Here is a 23,917-nt window from a genome sequence, read left to right as displayed (position 1 = left end):
TAACCAATGAGGTTTTGTTGTATTGAAGTCTCAAATATTAAGCCCAATGCTGAATCAACGACTCAACTTTCATTTGGCCCATTATTAAGTCCATACAAACCTAACCCGTACCCGTATCGGCCCTGTCAGAGGGAGTAACAGAGGGAGGGGTCAGTAAACATATTAAATTTACCTTCCGATTACGACTTCTTCGACCGTTCCGGTTGGCGGCAAAATATCAATTTTATAGTATTCCAAAACCCTAACAATCATCCTGCAATCTGTTTCTTGAAGTCAAAATCAACAAGGCATCGATCGATCAAAGGATGGTGAAGCATAAGGCGCAGTTGAAGAAGCGCGGTGTAGACTTCAAAGTAAGTATCATATTTCATTGTCTTCACAAATGAGTTTGAAAACTGTCGACGTTTTTTTCACTGATATCGTGTTTTGAAATCCTGCAGAAAATAAAGCGAAAGATTGGAAAGAAATTGCGGCCACCGAAGAATACTACGAATACCGAACTCAAATCGAAAGGTAACATCATGTAATTGATTAGATTGTGAGTTGTGACTTATGAGAGTATAAGTTTATGCTGGATAAATTATGTTGTTGAGGATGATCGATGAAATTAAAAACATCATGAAAGCTTATAGACTTTACAAATAAAAGCCAAGGAAATTAGAAGTTTTCGTGTCATCATCTTATACATATATATGGTCAGGATTATCTCCTCTCCGGATGTAGCAAATGCTTGACTATTATATTCAATAACTATGAATTTCAGAGACGAGGTACCTACACAACGGGACTACCGTTTTGACGACTTTTATTATGTTGCCATCTTTTGGCACTGAGAGTGTCATGGTTGTTCCTAAGTTGAACTTGTTGATATGTTATTATCTGAAAGTAGAATTGTAAATGGTAAAAGTTTGCTACATCAGAGGGCTCAAATGGTGTTTGATGTAAAATTGTAAATGGTGAGAGTTTTCTTAACATGGTTATGTGCAGCAATTATATTACCGGAACAAAGTTTGGCATCAGAGAAGGCTGGTTTAGCCGTGAGCAAGAGAGGTTTGACGTTAAAAGAGCTGCTTCAGCAGACATCTCATCACAATGCAAAAGTTCGCAGAGGTACCGTTTCTTTCATTAACATTTCATTAGGGTTCTCAAACAACATCAAAACAATAAGTAATTTCATCAAGAGACAAGCGATCTTTTCTGTTTGTGTTTGCATTTGCTATTCATATTTCATCAGAAGTGTGTTTACATTTGTGGTATAACCCTTAACTGCATTTGTAATATGCATACCCTAAATTTTTAATAATATATACAAAATGCAGAGTCCTGTCCGAAATCACTAAAGCAATATCAGGTAAAAACTTGCACAGGATAGCAAGATTTTGTTATTACCTGCTTATTTACAGAAAGTGTGAAAGGTGTATTGAATGCAGATTAACATATTATATATGTGATACATAGTAAAACTTTTGTGTGAACATTCTAAATGAAGATGCATGATAAACACTAGCACTACTATGCATGATTATGTGTCAAGATGATAATTAGAACCGGTAACCTGAACATTCGTATGACGATCCATAGGCTTTGAAGTTTTAAGTATTGGTTTTGAAGCTAACCAAGGTATTAACACTGGCTGTGTTTCCATCAAGACGCGTTAGTCGGCATTAGGGATATCTTCCTCAACCATCCGTCAGAACTCAAAATGCACAAACTCCGTGTTATAGAAAAACTGCGTGAGCGCATGAGTGACGAAGACAAAGTTGTGCGTGAGACTCTTTATCAACTTTTAAAGACAGTCATATTTCCTGCCTGTAAAGAGGTGCTTGCTCTCTCTCTCTCTCTCTCTCTCTCAAGATTTTAAATTTTTCACAAAAAGAAGCCAAAACTGTTGTGTGGAGAGTTTTTGATTGTTAATATGGTTCATCTTGTTTATCAATGAACTTTATGGTAACGGTATTGTCCATCACTTTATCCCTTGAGTATTTATTTTTTGTTTTTAACTTCTCCAGGGTAACCAGGGAACTTTCATATCTTTGATGATGGCATATGTATTCAATGCAATGACACATTTGACGATTGATGTTCGTTTGATGGCTTTTAAAACTTTTGACCTTGTTGTCCAGCACTACCCAGTGTCATTCTCCATGTTTGCCGAGAAGGTATTTGTTTTATATAATTAACTTTACATGGAAAAGAATATCTTTATAAGACACACACACACACGCACGCACACATATATATAGTTATATAGCTTATTTCCATTTAGTGTGTGAAAATCTCAGGAGGTGTTCCTATTATTTTGTTTAGGTGCATGTTGTAATTCGATTGTGGACGTTCATGCTTTCTTTCGTCGTGCACTTACAGAATAGTGTATATAGTTACGTGTTGATATATTTACCGAAATCATTTTTTAATTTACAGATTATCCAACATTACAAAGAGATATTGCAGAAGAACCAGTTTAATTTGCACGACAAGGGAAAACTTAAGAGTGTTCTTGCTGGTTTGGCATACTGTCTCTCTTTGTTGCCTTGTAACACGACGGATAACAACTCGTCAACTGATAATGTACTTTCTAACTTTCAATGTTAGAATTTTATGTCCTTAAAATTCCTGTCATCCCTGCACTCCTTGTTTAATTATAACTTCTTTTGAAGTTGTTATATTCCTTGTGCTGTTTTCCATCCGATTTTATATTTATAATGCTCACCCCTCACCTTTACCCTCTTGCTATTAGGCTGTTGCTGATAGAAGAATTTTGCATGCTTTTGAGTCTGAAACACATAAAGATCATTCTGGTAAGTGAAAATCAGATATTGTATGTATAAATTTAAGTAGTTACAAATGATAATCAGTAAATACCAACTATTCCAATCATGGACAACATGTGGCATAATGTGAACAAAGAAGTAACAAAAAGAAATTGATCAATTGAGTAAGTGGCTTGCGCGTAAATTATCTTCAATTTTGTTATATAATAAAACTCAATTTCTGTAGTTGTGTGTCGTCTTTTCGTTTTATATGTATGCTTACATTTTGGTTGTCTCTCTCATTTTAACATAGGGTTTTCTTCGACTGAAAAGGAATTGAAGGGCCTTTTGCCTATTTTAATCAGTGGTATCCAGGATTTTATGCCTTCATGTTTGGCAATGGAAACACAATCATATGATTGTGTGCTTTCTATATTGAAAAGTATAGATCTTGTTGTCAAGTTTTTTGTTAATGGGAAGGGTAGAAGCGCGAAACAACTAAAAGTCTCACTACCTTCAAATGGAAGTGATCAAGTTGTGCTGCAAAAGCTATTGAAGAAGTTGTTCGTTTTATTTCCCCTTAACCCCACACATCAGTCATCAGAGAAGGTATTGAAGAAGTTATTGTATCCATGGTTCTTCGCTCGTTGATCTCTAACTTTACCTTTATACTTGTTGGTGTTTTTCTGTTCACGTTTTAATCCAATTGCTTGAACGTTGTACGCATTGCAGGTTGAAAATAGGCTTTTTAAGTTGAATGTAATAGTTTCAGAGATCTTCTTTTGCTTATATGATTGGTCCGCTCCCCCATCTGTGTTTCTGGATAAATTTCTGGTGTTCATTATAGATGCATTGTCTGAGAAGGTAAACATTATGATATCCTTGTGTCAAGAAAAATGAGACTTTTAATTTGACATGAAATGTGTATTGCAGGTAGTGCGTTCCGGCAGAGCGTTTTTCCAAAAGCATTTCCTTTCATCCCTAAACTGGTCATGCAAGTGGACAATGCATGGAAATCACATATTCTTCAGGTTTGTAGCGTTTTGTATATAGACGATTTTTCTTCACAATGTCGAGATCCTTGTATAAGATGTAGGTTCTGAATGATGCATATTTCAGGCTTTTACAGAGGTTTTCAAAAAGTGTGATCCAGAGTCTTCAATGAAACTAGTTTGTCTTTCAGCAGTCGAAGAGATGCTATTTCTTGTAAGCTCTTTCACCTATATCTCTGTGTTTACCATCAACCATTGCTTTTTTTTTTTAAATTATTTTCTCGTGTCTGATTTACAGAAAACCAGTTGGGTATCCCCAAACACAAGTGATTCGGAAATTATAGACTTTCAGATATCCTGGATAAGGGAGATTCCTTTGTTGCTAACCCTCTTGGGTGATAAAAACCCATTGGCGACCAAGGTATATGCTCGCTCACAACCATTACTTAAATATTGCTTTAATTTGTATTTATGGTGATTTTCCACATATGATTTAGCAGGATGTATTGCGTCTTCAACTTCACTTGGCACAATGTGGAACTCACTCACAGGAGCTTGACAACATGCAGTACACGTTGAGAGAATTTTACAGTACATGTCCCTGTGACGGTAGTTAGTTGCTCCTTCTACTACATCTCGGTTATTGTCTACTTTTTTGATATTCTTTTCTTTTGGCAGGAGATATTTCCTATGGCCCTTTTATGAAGCTCGGAAGAGAGATTCAAGAACTTTCTGTTTGCTGCCTATATTACTTCTCCTTCATGGACCCATCTCTGCTTCAGTCGGTAGCTGGCTGTTGTTTGTGTGAGTACTTCAACAACATGATGCGAAATTGAACAAATAATTCGATACTGATGAATGTCATCTTAAATGCAGCACATGATCTGGATCCATCTCTCTTATTTCGCTTCTTGGAAGTTCTGAATTGTGCTTATAGAGCTGGACATATCCAGATTGCTGACTATATTAGTTTTCTCATCACATTACTGTCACGATATCAGGTGTCTTCTGGTAAGCATTTTCAGTAAAATATGATTTCTGTTAAGACTTCGGGCACAGCACAAGTAGTGCTGCCTAAATGTTGCATTTTGTTATCATCAGAAAGCGGTTCACTCGATGTGGAGATTTGTGTGAAGTCAAACTCTGAATTGTTTAGGTCTGTCACTAGTGCTGTTTGCTCTTGTCTGCATCAGATTGGAGATGATCATCTTGTTTTTAAGATGCTAGAGGGAGCAGTTGTTGACCAGATTGTAAGTTTGCCATGCCGGTGTTTTAAAGTTTTGTATTATTAATTATTGGTTTATTAAATATACCTTCATCATGCATGATTTTTTAACTTTTTTTTTTGAACTTTCAGTCAAATAAGCCACCCTTGGACAACACCTGTGCGTTGCTTAGAATGATCATCACACTTGATTCAAATCCCACTAAACTTTGTGAACAGAGCATCTTGAAACTAGGGAGCGTCCTTACAGGGTACATGATTGACGTTGTTTCTGTAAGTGTAAGTGCTACACACCGATCGGTCAAATACCGAAAATAACGGTCAATACCAACGATAATATCGGTACCGATATTTGACATCAATATTTTGCATGGGCACCGATAACCGATATTAACTAATATATCACCGATATTAGTTACCATTTTTTGCTGTTAAATGCAGAGTCTTGGAAAAGAAGATTGTGGGTTAAGCAACGGCATTCATACCAGCAGAAGCCGTTACTATATTTTGCCTTGTTTCCTTTTGTTCTATAGGGGTGAAAAGATTTTAAATCATGTGTTGAATGTGATGTCATCTTTCATCATGGGAAATGATTCCCCGACTTTTGACGGTCAAAATGGCCATGTTGTTATGATTGACCATTTAAACAGGATAACTGCAGTTGTTGGCATCCTTTTGCTAATGAATGAGGATGCTAAAGTTTGGCAAATGTTACAGTGTTACAAGAAAGAGACCGACAGCATACTGCAAAATATACTCACAGTAATGGTAGGTTGTTCATGTGAAATACCCACTTTAGTTTCTTATTCCCTTATATGTCTCGGAAAGTTGTCATTTTGAAGATATTGTGTCATAGCATTCATTGACGAAGCTTTGAAGGGGCGGGAAGGGGCGCCCGACCCCCGAACTTTTCGCTCAGTAGTGTTATATATGTAGTTTTCGTATAGAAATTTTTGGGTATATATGTTTTCGACCCCCCGATTCTATAGAAATTTTGGGTATATACGTTTTCCGACCCCCCGTCGAAAACGTCAAGCTTCACCACTGATAGCATTGTCTTTTGGAACGGGGGTAGTTGGGTTAATATATTATTGTCTGATATGATTGTCATGTTTAACGCTTTTGTACAGTCTGATGGAGACAACTTGAGGATCGAAGAGAAGCACAGAGTACAATGTTCATATGATCGATTAAAGAGACTCTTTACTCTGTAGATAGTATTAATAAGGTGGTGATGTATGAAATTTGAACTGGTAAGCATTCTTTCATCTTTCCTAATCATGAAGTTATGATCACGAGACATTGCTTTGTGTCTGATGAAAGCAGTTTAAAAGTGCAAAATCGCTTTTAAATCTATGGATTTTAACATAATATTTAGCATTTTAGTAGCATAAACACCTTTAAGATGATCCGTTCTATAGTTAATAACAATCTCTGCAGGTATGTCGCAAGACCTGTGGATCAAGGCCAGTTTTCCAATAAATTTACCAACAAAGTGCTGAAGCTTGTTTACTGCGCTGAATCAAGTGGGGAAAGATATAAGTAGGTAGAGAATGGTTTGATTATTGCGGCTACTCTCTCAATGACCGGGGTCAATTCTAATTGACATAGATGTTATAACGCGAAATGTCTACCTACCAAGCATTTTAACTTTTAATTACCGGTATTTTTCTTTAATTTTCTTTCGGGTTTTGGTTATTTAAGGGACATGCGTGCTATGAAGAGAAGAAAGGTAAATAAAAAAGATGTAAAAGTGACATATGGATGCGTTCAATATGTTATTAGTTATAAGTAGACAACTATAGAACCATTTCCATATATTAGCAAGATACATCAATGAAACTAGAATATGGACGCTTAAATGACATACAAATTGCTTGTAACAATGGTTGAACATGAAGCTTAATTTAGCTAAACACTCCTTTACCGATCATCTTATGAGGGTGATCCGATTTCCAAACATTTGCTAGATATTTATATACATTTAATATGATATTCTTTCATAAAAATATATATATTTAATTGCGACCTAGTGATATTGATGATTGTCTCCCAAAAAATAGTTAGGGTTTAAATTCATGTGAAAGTTGATTAAATGGTATTTAGAAGTAATTTTTTTTACAAACTAGTGACAACTTAAGTAAAAGTTTGATAATGAGTGACCATGTGCAATGGAAGAAAATTTTGAATTTGATTAATATGTATATACTCTTGTGAAATTTAAGGTGTAAATGAGACAAGTTGTTTGTGTGCTACTAGAGATTGGTTTGTCACACGAGCTCGAGCTTAAAAATAAGCTTACATCTCTGACAATCTAGCCACTCATGTGTTATATGGGTTGTACATAGAATAGACAATACGGTTGTATGGCATGGAGAAAATAACAATACTAGTCGTATTTCAAAGTGGGAAATGGTTGTGCGAGTCGTATGAGGCTAACCATACTTATGTATTGACTGACAACGAAATTACAGGTATGCCTATAAACAAAGCCATACGGTCCGTGTTTTTACAGTGTGATATGACACGCATAACTCGTACAACCGGTATAATATGACATCTTAGCTGGTGTACATTTAGGAATGGTATATCTAACATCACCTTACAAATATAAACATGTCTATACTTAACGGTCAAAACACAGTTGGCCAAGTTCATAAATTTGACCAACTTGGCGGTAGATAGCTGAACAAAACTGTACAAGTTGTTAATGCATCACAAGTTCATGGGGTACAAGTCACTAATGCATCTGTAGAGTATAAAATTGGCGCGCATTCATACGAGTGAACGTTGGACTGGAAATGGAAGACGACACTGGAGAGCGATCAACCCATGTTGGGTTTCTAATCACTGTACACCCACTTAACATTGTTAATTGTGTATGTAATGCATCTAACCCATGTTTAAAGACAAAGTCAAAAAGTAAAGTGTATGGAGGAGATCAAGCTTCATATAGAATAAGATTATGAGATTCTGCAATGCAAAGCAAAAGTAGAAATATAAAATATTGCAAAGAGTTCACCCCAAAAGATCTACTGGATTCATACAGCTTTAAAAAAGGTTAATACTTGAAAATTTAACAAAATGGGGCTTTGTGACAAGTCTAGAAAACCAACAATGAAATGGCTTGAAAATTATTGCTTCCTTCCTCTGCCTCTTTTGGGAGGCTGCGCTATTTGTTCTTTTCCGGTGACCTCCGTTATATCAGCTGCAAAAACATGAGAGAAAGTTAGCGACAGTTTGTTATTCTCAACATATTATTGACTCTGGAACGAACGCCCTATATACATGTGTGTGCATATGTATGTATGTGTCTATAGAGAGAGAGAGAACAATGATGAAAAAAGCTATGGTATTTTCGTAATACATTGTCTTAATTGTTCCTACAACAGACAATATTAAAAAATTCAAGATGGCATTTGTATATCAGTCTTGATCTCTGCTATTTCATGTTATAAGCCTACTAAAGGCATAAATCACGACATCCAATATCATGTTTAATTAGATAGAGGTGGCAAAATGAGTTGGTCAGACGGTGAGGTCAACGTGGAACTGGGTCAAAATGGAGTCTTTTAGTTCCAGCCAAAACCGGTCAGACTGACCCCCAAACAGTTTTTGTAATTTTTATACATCTTTATATGTGTTGGATATGATTATAGAAACGAAATCATGTAAAATGCAAAGGAGAAAGTATTAAAAAGAAAGAAATTAAGAGAAAGGGCAACAGTAATGGTAATACTTTCAGGACCGCGAGCCATGAGGGTGAAGAATATGTTGTTGAGCTTCTCCATCTTTTTAGCATCTTGTGCCTGATCTGTTTTAAACTTCAGACACTGCAACAAATACACCATGAAAAGTGGGTCAATTAGGGTTATGTGTCATTTCTAATGATCAAACAGGTAAAAGAAATTAACTACTTTCATCTTTGTAATCAATGGAAATGGGTCCTAACGTCCTATATACTTTTTTATCCAAAAATTTGGATTGTTAAATAATACAATACGTGTGATAATTTCGACAGACTAATACAGATGAAGATGACTTTTACTTCAATTCCACCTTCTTAGAAGGTTCAATTCACCAAAATACAGATGAAGAAATGCTACGATTGTCACTAAAGTAGTTCAAGTTTGGCCTTGGAGGGCAAAAACGACAATAGTTTGTAAAAGCCTAATAAAGTCTAAAGATAAGTCGAATACAAAGGGTTATATGATATTCAACAAAAACCATGATTATTCCCATCTAATAAATCTAAATCTTATCAGCAGTAGCCGTATATGGTGTTTCTTTTACGTAGAAATGACAATTTCAGTACCGGTACCGTACCGATCGAAATTCGGTACTTATTTTTTGGCATTGTGGGGATCGGTATTTCCGGTTCGGTAGTACGGTACCGGTATATTACCAATTTTTGGCGTCTACCGTACCGTACGAACATTTTTGGTACTGGTACCCACTTTTGGGGATTTTCGGGATTGGCACGGTCCGGTACCGAGCTCATCCCTACTTTTAAGAACTCAAATCCAATGATTTGAACATAGATTTCAATATGAAAAGGCAACCTACTCTACCTCAATTGAGCACAAGTATAGGAACAAACAACTCCACTTTAATTGCATTTTCATCCAAAATTTCAATCTTTATACAATTTATTTCATACCAACAGATTACATATATCTCGTGAAAGCATGTATATTTCTTAACATGTCTAAAAAAGAGATGTTACATTATTCTTTTGTGATCTGCTCTTTTAGTGCCAAATCTTGTAAAGCAGGAAAAAAAAAAAAAAACCAGAAAGATAGCGATTACCCAATGTGTGTTATACCTTCTATAGTCATGTCAGACAAAAATCGCGTATGAAGCCTTGACATACGCCAATTTCCTGGGTGTTTTATACCTCATGGCTATAAACGTGTTTTTGTCTAAAATGGCTTTAGAGGTAGACAAGCCAATAAGCCATAGGAAATGGCTACTTTCGTGATTCTCTCAATCAGAAAACATTTAAACTTCATCACTAACTTAGATGACCATGACACCACATGAGTTAACTGTTAACAACCTCACTAATATTAAGATTATAAAGCAAACTCAACAGTGAAAATGCTTCTTTTTCATTGTTGTGTTAATTGGGAAAAGGTCAACTCGAGTGTAAGTTCAACTTCTTTTTTGACGTTTTTGCATGGTTGTAGAAATCGCTAGTCGGCCGGTGGGGTGTAGCGATTAATCGGATATAATCGCGATTAATTGTAATTGATCGGAAATTAATCGGTGTCTAGTCAGGATTTTTACAACCATGCATTTTTGGGCACCTTGTAATAAATTTACAAGAGTTAAATGCCATTTTAGTCCCTGTGGTTTGGGCCATTTTGCTAGTTTAGTCCAAAGGTTTCATTTTTCGCCTGTGGGTCCAAAAAGGTTTCACTGTTACCATTTTAGTCCATTTGGTTAACTTCATCCAGTTTTTTTGTTAACGAGAAGGGCGTTTCGGTCTTTTTTTATGGCCAAATTGCCCATCTAGTTAAGTTAATAGATTTACATATAAAATGACCGAATTGCCCTTTTCGTTAACACAAAAAATGGATGAAGTTAACCCAGTAGACTAAAATGGCAATGGTGAAACTTTTTTGGACCCACAGACGAAAAATTAAACCTTTGGACTAAACTAGCAAAATGGCTCAAACCACAGGGACTAAAATGACATTTAACCCAATTTACAAACTTAACAACTTTTACACGGTTTCTTAAATCTTTATTTTTGCTTGCTCAAAAAAATATTGATATTGAACTTTAATTTCAGTTTATTTCTAGTAGGTTTACTGTAAAAGAAATCCTATATAATAACCCTTTCTTATTTCATTCATAGTTGTCAAAGATGACAAAGGCACCCAGAAAATGTAAAGCAAAAGGCCGCAAAACACACCAAAGCGCCTAGCAGCCTAGTGCAGCAAGGCACAAAAAACCGGAAAAAACTGTCATGAACCTGCAAAAAACATATCTGAACCAACCAAAACTAGTCTAAAGCAGTCGAAAACCAGTCTAAAACAGCCGAAAACAAATCTTATACAGCCAAAAATGGCCTGTTTGGCGCCCTACTTGTCTAATTTTTTAAGCACCTTGCGCCTTGAGGGGTACAAATCGGTTTTTTTTTTTAAACCGGACCGGTTATTTTTGTATGGGAAAAAACCGGTTCGGTTTTTTAACCGGTTTTTCACGATGGGAACCCAACCTGCTATAACCAGTTCGTCTCGGTTTATAACCGGTTTCGAATATCAAGATCCCTAACCAGTATACTAACCGGCGGTTCGGTTCGGATTGGAACCGGTTTTTAAAAAAGTTAATTAAAAAAACATAGAAACTCAAAAAAGTTCATAGCACCAACACAAACACAAACACAAACATCTTAACATTAAACATCACATGTAAACCTAAGTAGTAATTTTCCATCAAAATCTACAGGTCAAAGTAACCAATTAAACCACAATACACACATCATAATAATAATTTGAAAATTCATCAACAAAATCTAACAAAAACAGTCCCTCCAAAAACCAACTGTGCAATCAAAGTATTTGCTAAAACAATCATAAAATAACAAAAATAAAAGTACCTCTTTGTCATCAGTGACCTTGAGGACCAATTTACCATCAGAATGTCTGTATTTCATCACATAACGAGTCTGCAATCCATAATTTTACAGTGAATAATAATAATAATAATAATAATAATAATAATAATCAGATAATTTAGATCTAAAATATAATAATAAAAACAGATGAAAATATAGCGTACGTTTTGGGGGCTATTGCGGAACAACTGAACGGATCGTTCGACAAAATCGTCCCATGAAACAATGTACACCATTGTTCCGATCAAGATAACTGTCAACGGCGGCGATCAAAGTAGGTATGAAAATTTGTCAAGTTTCTTATCGAGGGTTTTGTTTAGAACAACCCCAAAGCTATTGAGAGGAAAATTACCCAAAAAATTAATTAATTAAATTCAATATTGAATATTAGTGTAAAAACAATAACGTCAGCAGGGCCCGAGCCAGAGAACGAATTAAGCGCTTTCATAACGGGCTTCCTCGAAACCATCACGGCTAGTGGTGCACAAATCGAGTTTTTTTAAAAACCGGGTTTCGGGTAGGATCGGGTTTTACAAAATCGGGTTTTTTTTAAAAACCGGGTCGGGTCCGGGTTTTCTACCAAAAATGTATACACTATATACCCGGGTTCGGGTCGGGTTTTATAAAACCCGGGTATTATAATACCCTATTTCCGGGTCCGGTTCGGGTATTCATCGAGTAGGGTTCAGGTAAGCATCGGGTTGGGAAAAAACCCGCACCGGGTATTAAAAAAACCTGACCGGAACTATGCTTATAAAATGTATCAAACATAACTCTCACACATAGACATCAAATCTAATGATAAACAGAGGCACAATTTATAAACAGAGGCACAATTTATAGTTCTTCAGAACATTTTGAATTTGATCAATATGTATATACTCTTGTGAAATTTAAGGGGTAAATGAGAGAAGTTGCTCGTGAGCTACTAGAGATCGGTTCGTTATAAGTCTGAGTCGAGCCAAGCTCAAACGAGCTCGAGCTTAAAAATAATCTTACATCTCTGATAATCTGACATCTTACTCACACAACCATTTCCACTTTGAAATACGGCCAGTATTGTTACTTTCCCCATGCCATACAACCCGTATTATATACTACAACCCATATAACACATGAGTGGTGTATATGTGAGTCGTATGAGACTAACCATACTTATGTATTGGCTGACAACGAAATTACAAATGTGCCTATAAACAAAGCCATACGATCCGTATTTTTACACAGTGATATGACACGCATAACTCATACGACCCGTATAATATGACATCTTAACATCACCTTACAAATATAAAGAACGGTCAAAACACAATCGGCCCAGTTCATAGATTTGACCAACTGCGGTAGATCCGTAGATAGTTGAACAAAACTGTACAAGTTGTTAATGCATCATAAGTTCATGGGGGTACAAGTCACTAATGCATCTGGAGTCGCGTAAATTGGCGCGCATTCATACGAGTGAACGTTGGACTGGAAATGGAAGACGACACTGGAGAGCGATCAAGCTTCGTGATCGGACTCATCGAGAATCGAGCCAAGGAGGTATCATCGTTCACCTCTTAACCCTAATTACTAACTGTATTTTGTGCCTGTGCATCTATAGATATAGATATCTGTATCTATATCCACGTACTTGACTCTAAATTCAAATTAGGACAATAATGTAGAAGAAAACACATCGTCGTTTACCTCTCAGTCCTAATTCTTAACTGTATTTTGTGTCTGTGAATCTATAGATATAGATACCTGTATGTATATGCACATACTTGACTCTAAATTCAAATTAGGGCAATCATGTAGAAGAAAACACATCATCGTTTACCTCTCAATCCTATTTCTTAAGTGTATTTTGTGTCTGTGAATCTATAGATATAGATATCTGTATGTATATGCACATACTTGACTCTACATTGAAATTAGGGCAATGATGTAGAAGAATGCATAGCATTAGTTAACACTCAATTCCTAAAACGTCATCGCTGTGTGTTAACGGAGATTTATATAATGTTTATACTGTGTTTATTGTTAGGTTGGAGTGGCTGCTTTTGACTTGAGATCAGCTTCACTTCACCTTTCAGAGTATATTGAAACTAGCAGCTCATATCAAAACATCATGAACACTAACCGATTTGAGAGGATGGAATAAATGATTGATCCGAACAAGAAAGATCTTCGATAGAGAGGGTGTGTGTTGCCGTCGAGTTCTAGAGAGAAGGAAGAGAGCTAGGGTTTGTGTGTGTAAAGTGCTTTGCAAGTTATGAGAAACAAAACTCTCTAAGGGTCAATGTATGCGTATAGTAGGAGTGGGCCGAATTCGGTTCAAGTTCAAAAGAAGTGGGCCGAGAGTAGTAAAGCCCAAAGGCTTGTGTGTTCGAGTTGCTATTGTGCGATTTGTTTATTTCACATAATCATAACATTCAATTAATCAGCTAAGTTCATATAATCGTATCACGTTCACATATGTTACATCAAAGTACAAAGATAGGTTCTGAAATACGAGTTGTCACATATTTCTAGTTTGGGATATTGGATTTAAATAACCCTAACTTTCATCAATTGGCCGATAGCACTCCCAACTTTCGATTTGTACCACATCACTCCCAACTTTCAACTTATTGGCCGATAGCACTCCCAAACTAACTGAACCCTAACCCAATTAGTTTTTTTGCTGATGTAGCACTTGTGTGGTGATGTGGAATCTGACGTGAAATATTTGATGACGGGGCGTCTGACTTGGCTCTTTTTGATGGTGTGGCAACTGACGCGGCATCTGAATTGGCTTTTTTGATGATGTGGCACTGGTTTGGTGATGTGGCAGCTAATGTCAGCAAACTGGGTTAGTGTTGGGTTAGTTTGGGAGTGCTATCCGCCAATAAGTTGAAAGTTAGGAGTTGTGTGGTACAAATCAAAAGTTGGGAGTGTTATCGGCCAATTGGTAATAGTTGGGATTATTTAAAAAATGGTTAAATTATTTAATTTTTTGTTTTTTTAAAGACAACTCAAACACTCATTGTAACTATTCTTGTCAATACTCAAAAGTTGGAGGATTTAAATGGTTTATTTTTATTTGTATTTTATTTTAGTAGGAAGATTAGGATTTATACTAGTTTTACTTTATTTGGTTTCCTTATAGGAGTAGGTTACTTGTTCTCCAAGGGGTTGTTTAGTATATATAGGGATTATATGTTTAGGGTTTATGTACCTCCAATTTTAGTCAAAGAGTTTTTCTTATGTTGAAGAAGGCTTGATTTCCGACAACTGGTATGAGAACGGTTCATCAATTTGGTAAGCTTGTTATCATTAAGCAAGTATGGCTCAATTCAGTAATCAGGCGTAAATAGGGGAACTAAAAAGAAGGAAAAAAGGTTGTTGCGATAAAGAAAGCAGGTGCAAGAGGGTTTGTTGATCAAACAACATCAGTAGGTATCGAGGTTGTGATCAACAACAGCAAGTTCGTAACAATCAAGAAGCATTGATTGTATGCCTGATCAAAGGAGAAAACTCAGGTTTAGTGTAGCGTTTTTCCAAAAGCATTTCCTTTCACTTATTCCTTTCATCCCTAAACTGGTCATGCAAGTGGACAATGCATGGAAATCACATATTCTTCAGGTTTGTAGCGTTTTGTATATATACGATTTTTCTTCACAATGTCGAGATCCTTGTATAAGATGTAGGTTCTGAATGATGCATATTTCAGGCTTTTACAGAGGTTTTCAAAAAGTGTGATCCAGAGTCTTCAATGAAACTAGTTTGTCTTTCAGCAGTCGAAGAGATGCTATTTCTTGTAAGCTCTTTCACCTATATCTCTGTGTTTACCATCAACCATTGCTTTTTTTTAAATTATTTTCTCGTGTCTGATTTACAGAAAACCAGTTGGGTATCCCCAAACACAAGTGATTCGGAAATTGTAGATTTCAGATATCCTGGATAAGAGAGATTCCTTTGTTGCTAACCCTCTTGGGTGATAAAAACCCATTGGCGACCAAGGTATATGCTCGCTCACAACCATTACTTAAATATTGTTTTAATTTGTAGTTATGGTGATTTTCCACATATAATTTAGCAGGATGTATTGCGTCTTCAACTTCACTTGGCACAATGTGGAACTCACTCACAGGAGCTTGACAACATGCAGTACACGTTGAGAGAATTTTACAGTACATGTCCCTGTGACGGTAGTTAGTTGCTCCTTCTACTACATCTCGGTTATTGTCTACTTTTTTGATATTCTTTTCTTTTGGCAGGAGATATTTCCTATGGCCCTTTTATGAAGCTCGAAAGAGAGATTCAAGAACTTTCTGTTTGCTGCCTATATTACTTCTCCTTCATGGACCCATCTCTGCTTCAGTCGGTAGCTGGATGTTGTTTGTGTGAGTACTTCAACAATATGATGCGAAAATGAACAAATAATTCGATACTGATGAATGCCATCTTAAATGCAGCACATGATCTGGATCCATCTCTCTTATTTCGCTTCTTGGAAGTTCTGAATTGTGCTTATAGAGCTGGACATATCCAGATTACTGACTATATTAGTTTTCTCATAACATTACTGTCACGATATCAGGTGTCTTCTGGTAAGCATTTTCTTTCACTTTTCTCCTCTTACTTTTTCCCCAGTAAAATATGATTTCTGTTAAGACTTCGGGCACAGCACAAGGAGTGCTGCCTAAATGTTGCATTTTGTTATCATCAGAAAGCGGTTCACTCGATGTGGAGATTTGTGTGAAGTCAAACTCTGAATTGTTTAGGTCTTTCACTAGGGCTGTTTGCTCTTGTCTGCATCAGATTGGAGATGATCATCTTGTTTTTAAGATGCTAGAGGGAGCAGTTGTTGACCAGATTGTAAGTTTGCCATGCCGGTGTTTTAAAGTTTTGTATTATTAATTATTGGTTTATTAAATATACCTTCATCATGCATGATTTTTTAACTTTTTTTTTTGAACTTTCAGTCAAATAAGCCACCCTTGGACAACACCTGTGCGTTGCTTAGAATGATCACCACACTTGATTCAAATCCCACTAAACTTTGTGAACAGAGCATCTTGAAACTAGGGAGCGTCCTTACAGGGTACATGATTGACGTTGTTTCTGTAAGTGCTACACACCGATCGGTCAATACCAACGATAATAGCGGTACCGATATTTGACACCAATATTTTGCATGGGCACCGATAACCGATATTAACTAATATATCACCGATATTAGTTACCATTTTTTGTTGTTGAATGCAGAGTCTTGGAAAAAAAGATTGTGGGTTAAGCAACGACATTCATACCAGCAGAAGCCGTTACTATATTTTGCCTTGTTTTCGTTTGTTCTATAGGAGTGAAAAGATTTTAAATCATGTGTTGAATGTGATGTCATCTTTCATCCTGGGAAATGATTTCCCGACTTTTGACGGTCAAAATGGCCATGTTGTTATGATTGACCATTTAAACAGGATAACTGCAGTTGTTGGCATCCTTTTGCTAATGAATGAGGATGCTAAAGTTTGGCAAATGTTACAGTGTTACAAGAAAGAGACCGACAGCATACTGCAAAATATACTCACAGTAATGGTAGGTTGTTCATGTGAAATACCCACTTTAGTTTCTTATTGCCTTATATGTCTCGGAAAGTTGTCATTTTGAAGATACTGTGTCATAGCATTGTCTTTTGGAACTTGGGTAGTTGGGTTAATATATTATTGTCTGATATGATTGTCATGTTTAACGTTTATGTACAGTCTGATGGAGACAACTTGAGGATCGAAGAGAAGCACAGAGTACAATGTTCATATGATCGATTAAAGAGACTCTGTACTCTGTAGATAGTATTAATAAGGTGGTGATGTATGAAATTTGAACCAGTAAGCATTCTTTCATCTTTCCTAATCATGAAGTTATGATCACTGTGGTGCATCTACAATAGACATTGCTTTGTGTCTGATGAAAACAGCTTAAAACTGCAAAATCGCTTTTAAATCTATGGATTTTAACATAATATTTATTATTTTAGTAGCATAAACACCTTTAAGATGATCCGTTCTATAGCTAATAGCAATCTCTGCAGGTATGTTGCAAGAACTGTGGATCAAGGCCAGTTTTCCAATAAATTTACCAACAAAGTGTTGAAGCTTGTTTACTGCACATAATCAAGTGGGGAAAGATATAAGATATATGTAGGTAGAGAATGGTTTGATTATCGCGGCTACATGTTATAACGCGAAATGTCTACCTACCAAGCATTTTAACTTTTAATTACCGGTATTTTTCTTTTATTTTCTTTCGGGTTTTGGTTATTTAAGGGACACGCATGCTATGAAGAGAAGAAAGGTAAGTAAAAAAGATGTAAAAGTGACATGGATGCGTTCAATATGTTAACTAAAAATAGACAACTATAGAAGTTGTATAACCACGCGTGTAGTGTGTGTGAGATATAGGAGAGATAAAGGGAACTTTATGGTTATATAACCGTCTTATGTTAAAACAATAGGTTTAGGTGTCCAATAAAAAGTCTTTTGTCGCATCTTAATCACATAGATAGGTAACAACAAGACACCAGTTACATGCATTTTCATATATGAGCAAGATACGTCAATGAAACTAGAATATGGGCGTTTGAATGACATGTGAATTGCTTGTAACAATGGTTGAACATGAAGCTTAATTTAGCTAAACACTCCTTTACCGATCATCTTATGAGGGTGATTCGATTTCCAAACATTTGCTAGATATATTTGGTTAAAAGTAAAAAAAATAGCTTAGGAGATATATATATATATATAGGGTAGGGTTCTAGAGTGAACAACCTCTCAAGAGTGAACGGTGTGAACTGATCATAGCCCTTGATTATCCTTTTTGTTGAAAAGGATATGATGGTAAGTATACATTAAGTTATTATTAGTTATTTATTTTAATTAATCCATGTAAGTTACACTTTCCTATTTTTTTGTTATTACCTAAAATATCTTTTAAATCTAAACAAGATGTATATCATAATCACCATTAAAAAACCCAGATTTTTTTTCAATCCACCCGTTCTTCGTCGATAAAAACCCAGATTTCAATTACATACACACATTCATGAATCCCGAAGTACACCCGTGTATTTAAGTTTAATACACCTATGTACATACATATATACATTTGTGTATAATCCTTTTTTTTAGATTAGTAAACTCATACTATTTCACCATAAACCATAACATGTCCCAAAAACAAATTCAAAAATATATTATAAGGTATACCAACCAATTAAACATCCAGTTTACATAAAAAAAATAACCAAACCAGACAAACAAAACCACATATCGGGGAAAAAATAGTCTTTACTACTATTGTTTGCATGGAACGTTTTAAACACTAAGCCTACTTGCCACGTTGTATGCTACCGATCCAACGATTACTTCCATCGCGGAGCGTGTTAGCATAGGAGCACAAAATCTTCATAGCAATCTTCAGAGCATACTTTTTTCACAGTAACCTATCCGGTATTATTCCTTCAAATTGACCACATTTCGAATGATTCACTGATTCCTTCAAATTACCAACTGTAAAACACAAAATACGTTTACCCATGTCAACGAATGTCTTAGATAAATAAAAAGACCAACACTATATACACAGGTGTACACCCACTTTACACAGGTGTATACACAGTTTATACCTACAAAAATTTTCATACACATGTGTACACTAAATGTAAGGTGTACACCCAATTTACATAAGCAACAAACACAAGTTTTTGAAATATCACAAAACTACTACTATACACATGTGTATACCCAGTTTACATAAACAGAGTACACAGTTTACATAAACAGAGTACACATGTGTACATCGACCTGAAACACCGACATAAACAGAGTACACATACGTACTCACCATCAACATGATCGAAACAAAAATCTGGCAAAAATTGACCTTACAAAAATATAAAAAGACACGCTATATTTATAAGAATAGCTTCACAATCATCAACAAGTATTTAAATCATGTTTTTGGCCATTCCCATTTCCCACTATTGTATGCTAGAGTGTACCTGCTTGAAGAAGTCATAAACTAACGCTACTGTCCAGAGTCTATTCTTGAGCTGATTATTGATCGCAACAGTCAAAAACTCATTCCAGACAAACATCGTTTCATAATCACGCCGGCCTGTTTCCTGAGTAGACAAATTCTTTCAAAGACTTTGCATGACATGATAGGAGTAGCTAAAAAAGAAGTCCTTTGTAAGATCCACATAACAGAGAAACTTCTTGTATCTAGTCAAACAGAAAAATAATGTCAAAAAATCTGATTGAATGCTTAAAGATAGAAAACCAAAAACACGAGAGCTGATAATGTTAGAAATTAGACATGAATATAACAACGGAGTAACAGACAATACTTATAGTGCAACGATCGCAGAGAGAAATGAAACGTGCAAAAGCAATATATCAAGTTATGGGTAAAAACAAGAAAAATAAATGAAAAACAACCCAGGGTAAAGTCTGTATTTATACCTAACTTCAAAACAAGCCCATGTATTTGACACCCTTCTTCACGATATCGATTTTGCGCAAGCCCAGAGATCATAGCTGTCCATGTAACCACATTCCGATCACTGGTTTCAACAAAAACTTGTCGTCCGAAACCAGAACACCCACAACAAAAATAAGCTGTAATCAAAGTATTGGCAACTGTAGTCTCCCGTTCGTGCCCGTTAACAACAACCAACGTATGAATCATCTTACTAACATTAACAAACTCCCACCTTTCACAAACAGATTAAATAGTCGTAATCATCCCACGATCAAACAGATAAGCACCCGAAGAGCCATACATCAGTTTGAAGTACTCAAACCCAACACTAAACAATTCTTTCTTGAAACACCCTGATATGATTGTGTTAAAAGATATTGTATCTCTCACAGGCATTTCGTCGAATAGCTTGTGTGCATCATACAAGTGGGCACATTTCGAGTACAAGAACATTCAGACATAACAAACAATTTGTGAACGAATTGAAGATTCGATCTATGTAACGATGATAATAAATGACTAATTTACCTTTTCTCTGAGATTTCGCCTGTTGGCTGTTGTCATCGTGCGTCTGATGTCGAATCTGAAACATAATATGAAGAAATGTCATCGTGCATTTGAGATCGAATCTGACATTTCGAATCTGAGATATCTCTGAGATTTCGCCTGCTGTCATCGTGCTTAGTGAGTGTTTAGCTATGAACACACCAGAGGCTTTTTTAAGAGCTCTCAAATTGTGAATTTTGAAAGTGGTTCTTGTTTGTATCGTGAAGGAGAGAGAGAAATTAATAGGGATAGAAACAAAAATAATGGATTTGATTTGATAAGATTTTAATATAATGGAAACAATTTAGGTTTCTAATTTGAATTCTTTTGATTGTGTAATTACACATGTAACCTTTTGTATTTAATTAAATAGAAAAAATTAATCAATTAATTACCATCATGCCACTCATTTAAATCTCAAGATCATAAAAATCAAGGGTCTAGATTAGTTCACACAGTTCACAAACAAGGATGTTGTTCACTCATGATCCTAACCCTATATATATATATATATATATAGTTGCGGTCTAGTGACATTGATGATTGTCTCCGAAAAAATAGTTTGGGTTTAAATTCATGTGAAAATTGATCAAATGGTATTTAGAAGTAATTTTTTTACAAACTAGTGACCACTTAAGTAAAAGTTTGATTATGGCAATGGAAGAACATTTTGAATTTGATTAATATGTATATACTCTTGTGAAATTTAAGGTGTAAATGAGACAAGTTGTTCGTGAGCTACTAGAGATCGGTTCGTTATAAGTCCGAGTCGAGCCAAGCTCAAACGAGCTTGAGTTTAAAAATAAGCTTACATCTCTGACAATCTGACATGGTTAATTATACATACACCACTCATGTGTTATATGGGTTGTACATAGTATAGACAATATATGTTGTGTGGCATGGAGAAAATAACAATACTAGCCGAATTTAAAGTTGAAAATGGTTGTGTGAGTCGTATGAGGCTAAGGTGCTGTTTGTTTTTGCAGACATAAATTGTCTGCAAGCTGATTTCATCTGTTTTCATGTCTGCAACTGAAGATGTGGTCTGAAGCTCTTCAAGCTGAAAATATAAGACTGTTTGTTTTTATAAACTGATACTGTCTATACATATTTTTTTTTATTTGGATTTCAATAAAACAATTAATAATAGAGAAAAATGCCCGGATAGTCCCTGTGGTTTCGCCTTTTTTCACCTATAGTCCCTATCTTTCTAAAACTACTTGAATAGTCCCCAAGTTTTCGATTTTTGTTCTCGGATAGTCCTTGTGTCTAACTTCAGTTACTTTTCTCAGTTAAGTGGGTGTTGAAATGACCAAAATACCCTTTCCTTAAAAGGCCAAACCATAGGGACTATCCGGGCACCTTCTCTTTATAAAACCCATCCACCCTTCATCTTCAACATTAAGAAACCCTAATACCCACACCCTGCTTCTCTTTAAATCCACTACCAAACACCCCCTGCCTCTTGTTTTCCCTACCGACGAGCACAAGGGAGTCCGACTGAACTCCGGTGACGGGTCTAACTAGTTAATCGGCCGGCAAGACACCCCCAAACACCTCCCCTCGTCGAAAAAACGGACCACCACCGTCCGGTGGTGGTGAGCGATGGCTGCGGAACCAGAGAGACAGAGAGGAAGAGAGAGAGAGACCGAGGAGAGGGAGAGAGATGGCGGAGGTTGGTGAGTGGCGGCGGGTCGCGGCGGTTTCATTCAAACTGATTTCATTCAGATCTGATATACAATTCAGATCCGAAACACATCACTGTTTCATTCAAACAATCGAATCTAAGTTGTTTCTACATAATTTCCGAACATAATCAGTGAACTTTGTTTCGGTGAAATCGAATGAGTTTCGATTGATTTTTAACGTGTCTAGGACTGATTTGAATGAGTTTCGGTGATTTTCGAACTGTTTCGGTTTGTTGATTAAGAGTTTCGAACTAATTCGGTTTGTATCGGATCAAATTTGTTCAAGTTTCTGTGTGAATCAGTGTTTTTGATCGAAGTTTTGAGATTTCAAAAATTATAAGACAATTTTAAACTGTTTACATACTTATTGAACAACTATATTTGAACGAACTGATCTGAATCTGAGTTGCTGAAAGAAGCTGGTGTCGATTCGTATTTCGATCTAGTTTCAGATTGTTTCGTTTGAATTTCAGACAAATTCGGTTGATTTAAGACAAATTTTGATGTGTCGTATGTGCTTTTCGAACCGATTTCGATTGATTTTCAGAGAGTTTCAAGTTGATTTGATCTGTTTCGGATCAAATATTGTTAGTTTTGGACTGATTAAAAGATGGTGTTGGTGTCCCGCCTGAACAATGGTAAAAGATGGTGGTGAAAAGACGGCGTCTGAACACCGATAAGGTGTCGGCACCGGAGATGAAACAACTATGGAGAAGATCCAACAGGTGGAGAAGAAGGGTGGGTGTGGGGGATTTTATAAATAAAAATGAAGAAGGTGCCTGGATAGTCCCTATGGTTTGGCCTTTTAAGGAAAGGGTATTTTGGTCATTTCAACACCCACTTAACTGAGAAAAGTAACTGAAGTTAGACCCAGGGACTATCCGAGAACAAAAATCGAAAACTTGGGGACTATTCAAGTAGTTTTAGAAAGATAGGGACTATAGGTGAAAAAAGGCGAAACCATAGGGACTATCCAGGCATTTTTCTCTTAATAATATAATATTGTTTGTAATAACCAATCTCCAACCCAATTCCCCAAATTCCCAAATCATCGCTGAATTCACATTGCAATTCATACACCTCCTGCTTCTACATCTGCAATCCAAATCACCTGCACACACACCTACCTTCAAAATCAACAACCTACCCATGGGAGGACATCTTATAGTATCAAGCAAAGAAAATTATGGGTCGACATCTCATCACCTCAGTTGTGGCTTCATCCAGTTTCAACCGCATAAAGTAAACTCGAAAGACATCAGCTTAATCGATGACGACCATTCTTGTATTGATACCTCATCAGAACCGGAAAGTTCGTCGAAGTGCGGTTCCGAGAAGGTTGTACAAGAACACGACGGAGCCGGCAAGGTACAAGAACACGACGGAGCCGGCGAGGTTCTCCGGCCGACCGATGATGATGACACGAGGATGATGATGATGACACGATGAGAATGATCGATGATGATGTTGAAGGAGGGTGGTTTTTTTGTGAAGATGAGAGAGGATGGTTTATTGTGAAGATGTTTGAAGAAAGGATATCATAGCTTTTTTTTTTAAGTTGAAAAAAGCCATTTTCAAAT

At 36.2% G+C, this 23,917-nt stretch overlaps 3 protein-coding genes across 8 annotated transcripts; 2 read left to right on the top strand and 1 right to left on the bottom strand.

The window, feature by feature from the left end:
* Positions 1–12: 12 nt before the first annotated feature.
* LOC110864291 lies at positions 13–15,767 on the top strand. Of its 5 annotated transcripts, none has more exons than XM_022113335.2 (17): positions 1,650–1,819; positions 2,010–2,159; positions 2,422–2,568; positions 2,738–2,798; positions 3,064–3,359; positions 3,483–3,614; positions 3,684–3,781; positions 3,870–3,956; positions 4,041–4,163; positions 4,243–4,351; positions 4,421–4,546; positions 4,619–4,753; positions 4,844–4,992; positions 5,100–5,246; positions 5,409–5,735; positions 6,098–6,220; positions 6,408–6,644. In XM_022113335.2, exons 7-16 carry the CDS (start codon positions 3,743–3,745, stop codon positions 6,179–6,181), a joined length of 1,326 nt encoding a protein of 441 aa, XP_021969027.1. In that variant the 5' UTR covers positions 1,650–1,819; positions 2,010–2,159; positions 2,422–2,568; positions 2,738–2,798; positions 3,064–3,359; positions 3,483–3,614; positions 3,684–3,742; the 3' UTR covers positions 6,182–6,220; positions 6,408–6,644. The 5 variants fall into 5 exon arrangements, with proteins under 5 accessions (XP_035830190.1, XP_021969026.1, XP_021969027.1 ...); XM_035974299.1 differs by having other exon boundaries at positions 4,240–4,351; positions 5,100–5,240; XM_035974298.1 differs by having other exon boundaries at positions 4,240–4,351.
* Positions 7,915–13,864, bottom strand: LOC110864294 (signal recognition particle 9 kDa protein). Of its 2 annotated transcripts, none has more exons than XM_022113342.2 (5): positions 13,718–13,864; positions 11,757–11,845; positions 11,575–11,643; positions 8,707–8,800; positions 7,915–8,175 (listed from the first exon to the last, which is right to left on the bottom strand). In XM_022113342.2, exons 2-5 carry the CDS (start codon positions 11,826–11,828, stop codon positions 8,102–8,104), a joined length of 309 nt encoding a protein of 102 aa, XP_021969034.1. In that variant the 5' UTR covers positions 11,829–11,845; positions 13,718–13,864; the 3' UTR covers positions 7,915–8,101. The 2 variants fall into 2 exon arrangements, with proteins under 2 accessions (XP_021969034.1, XP_021969033.1); XM_022113341.2 differs by having other exon boundaries at positions 11,757–11,925; positions 13,718–13,863.
* Positions 15,722–17,405, top strand: LOC110864293. The gene is made up of 7 exons (XM_022113340.2): positions 15,722–15,749; positions 15,837–15,953; positions 16,035–16,169; positions 16,289–16,437; positions 16,545–16,685; positions 16,828–17,154; positions 17,322–17,405. Exons 1-7 carry the CDS (start codon positions 15,722–15,724, stop codon positions 17,403–17,405), a joined length of 981 nt encoding a protein of 326 aa, XP_021969032.2.
* Positions 17,406–23,917: the final 6,512 nt, after the last annotated feature.

This window comes from Helianthus annuus, chromosome 6 (genome assembly GCF_002127325.2).
Source record: "Helianthus annuus cultivar XRQ/B chromosome 6, HanXRQr2.0-SUNRISE, whole genome shotgun sequence".
In the NCBI taxonomy this organism is placed as follows: Eukaryota; Viridiplantae; Streptophyta; class Magnoliopsida; order Asterales; family Asteraceae; genus Helianthus; species Helianthus annuus.
The sequence above is the reverse complement of the archived record's forward strand: the minus strand, read 5'-3'. Positions and strand labels throughout refer to the sequence as shown.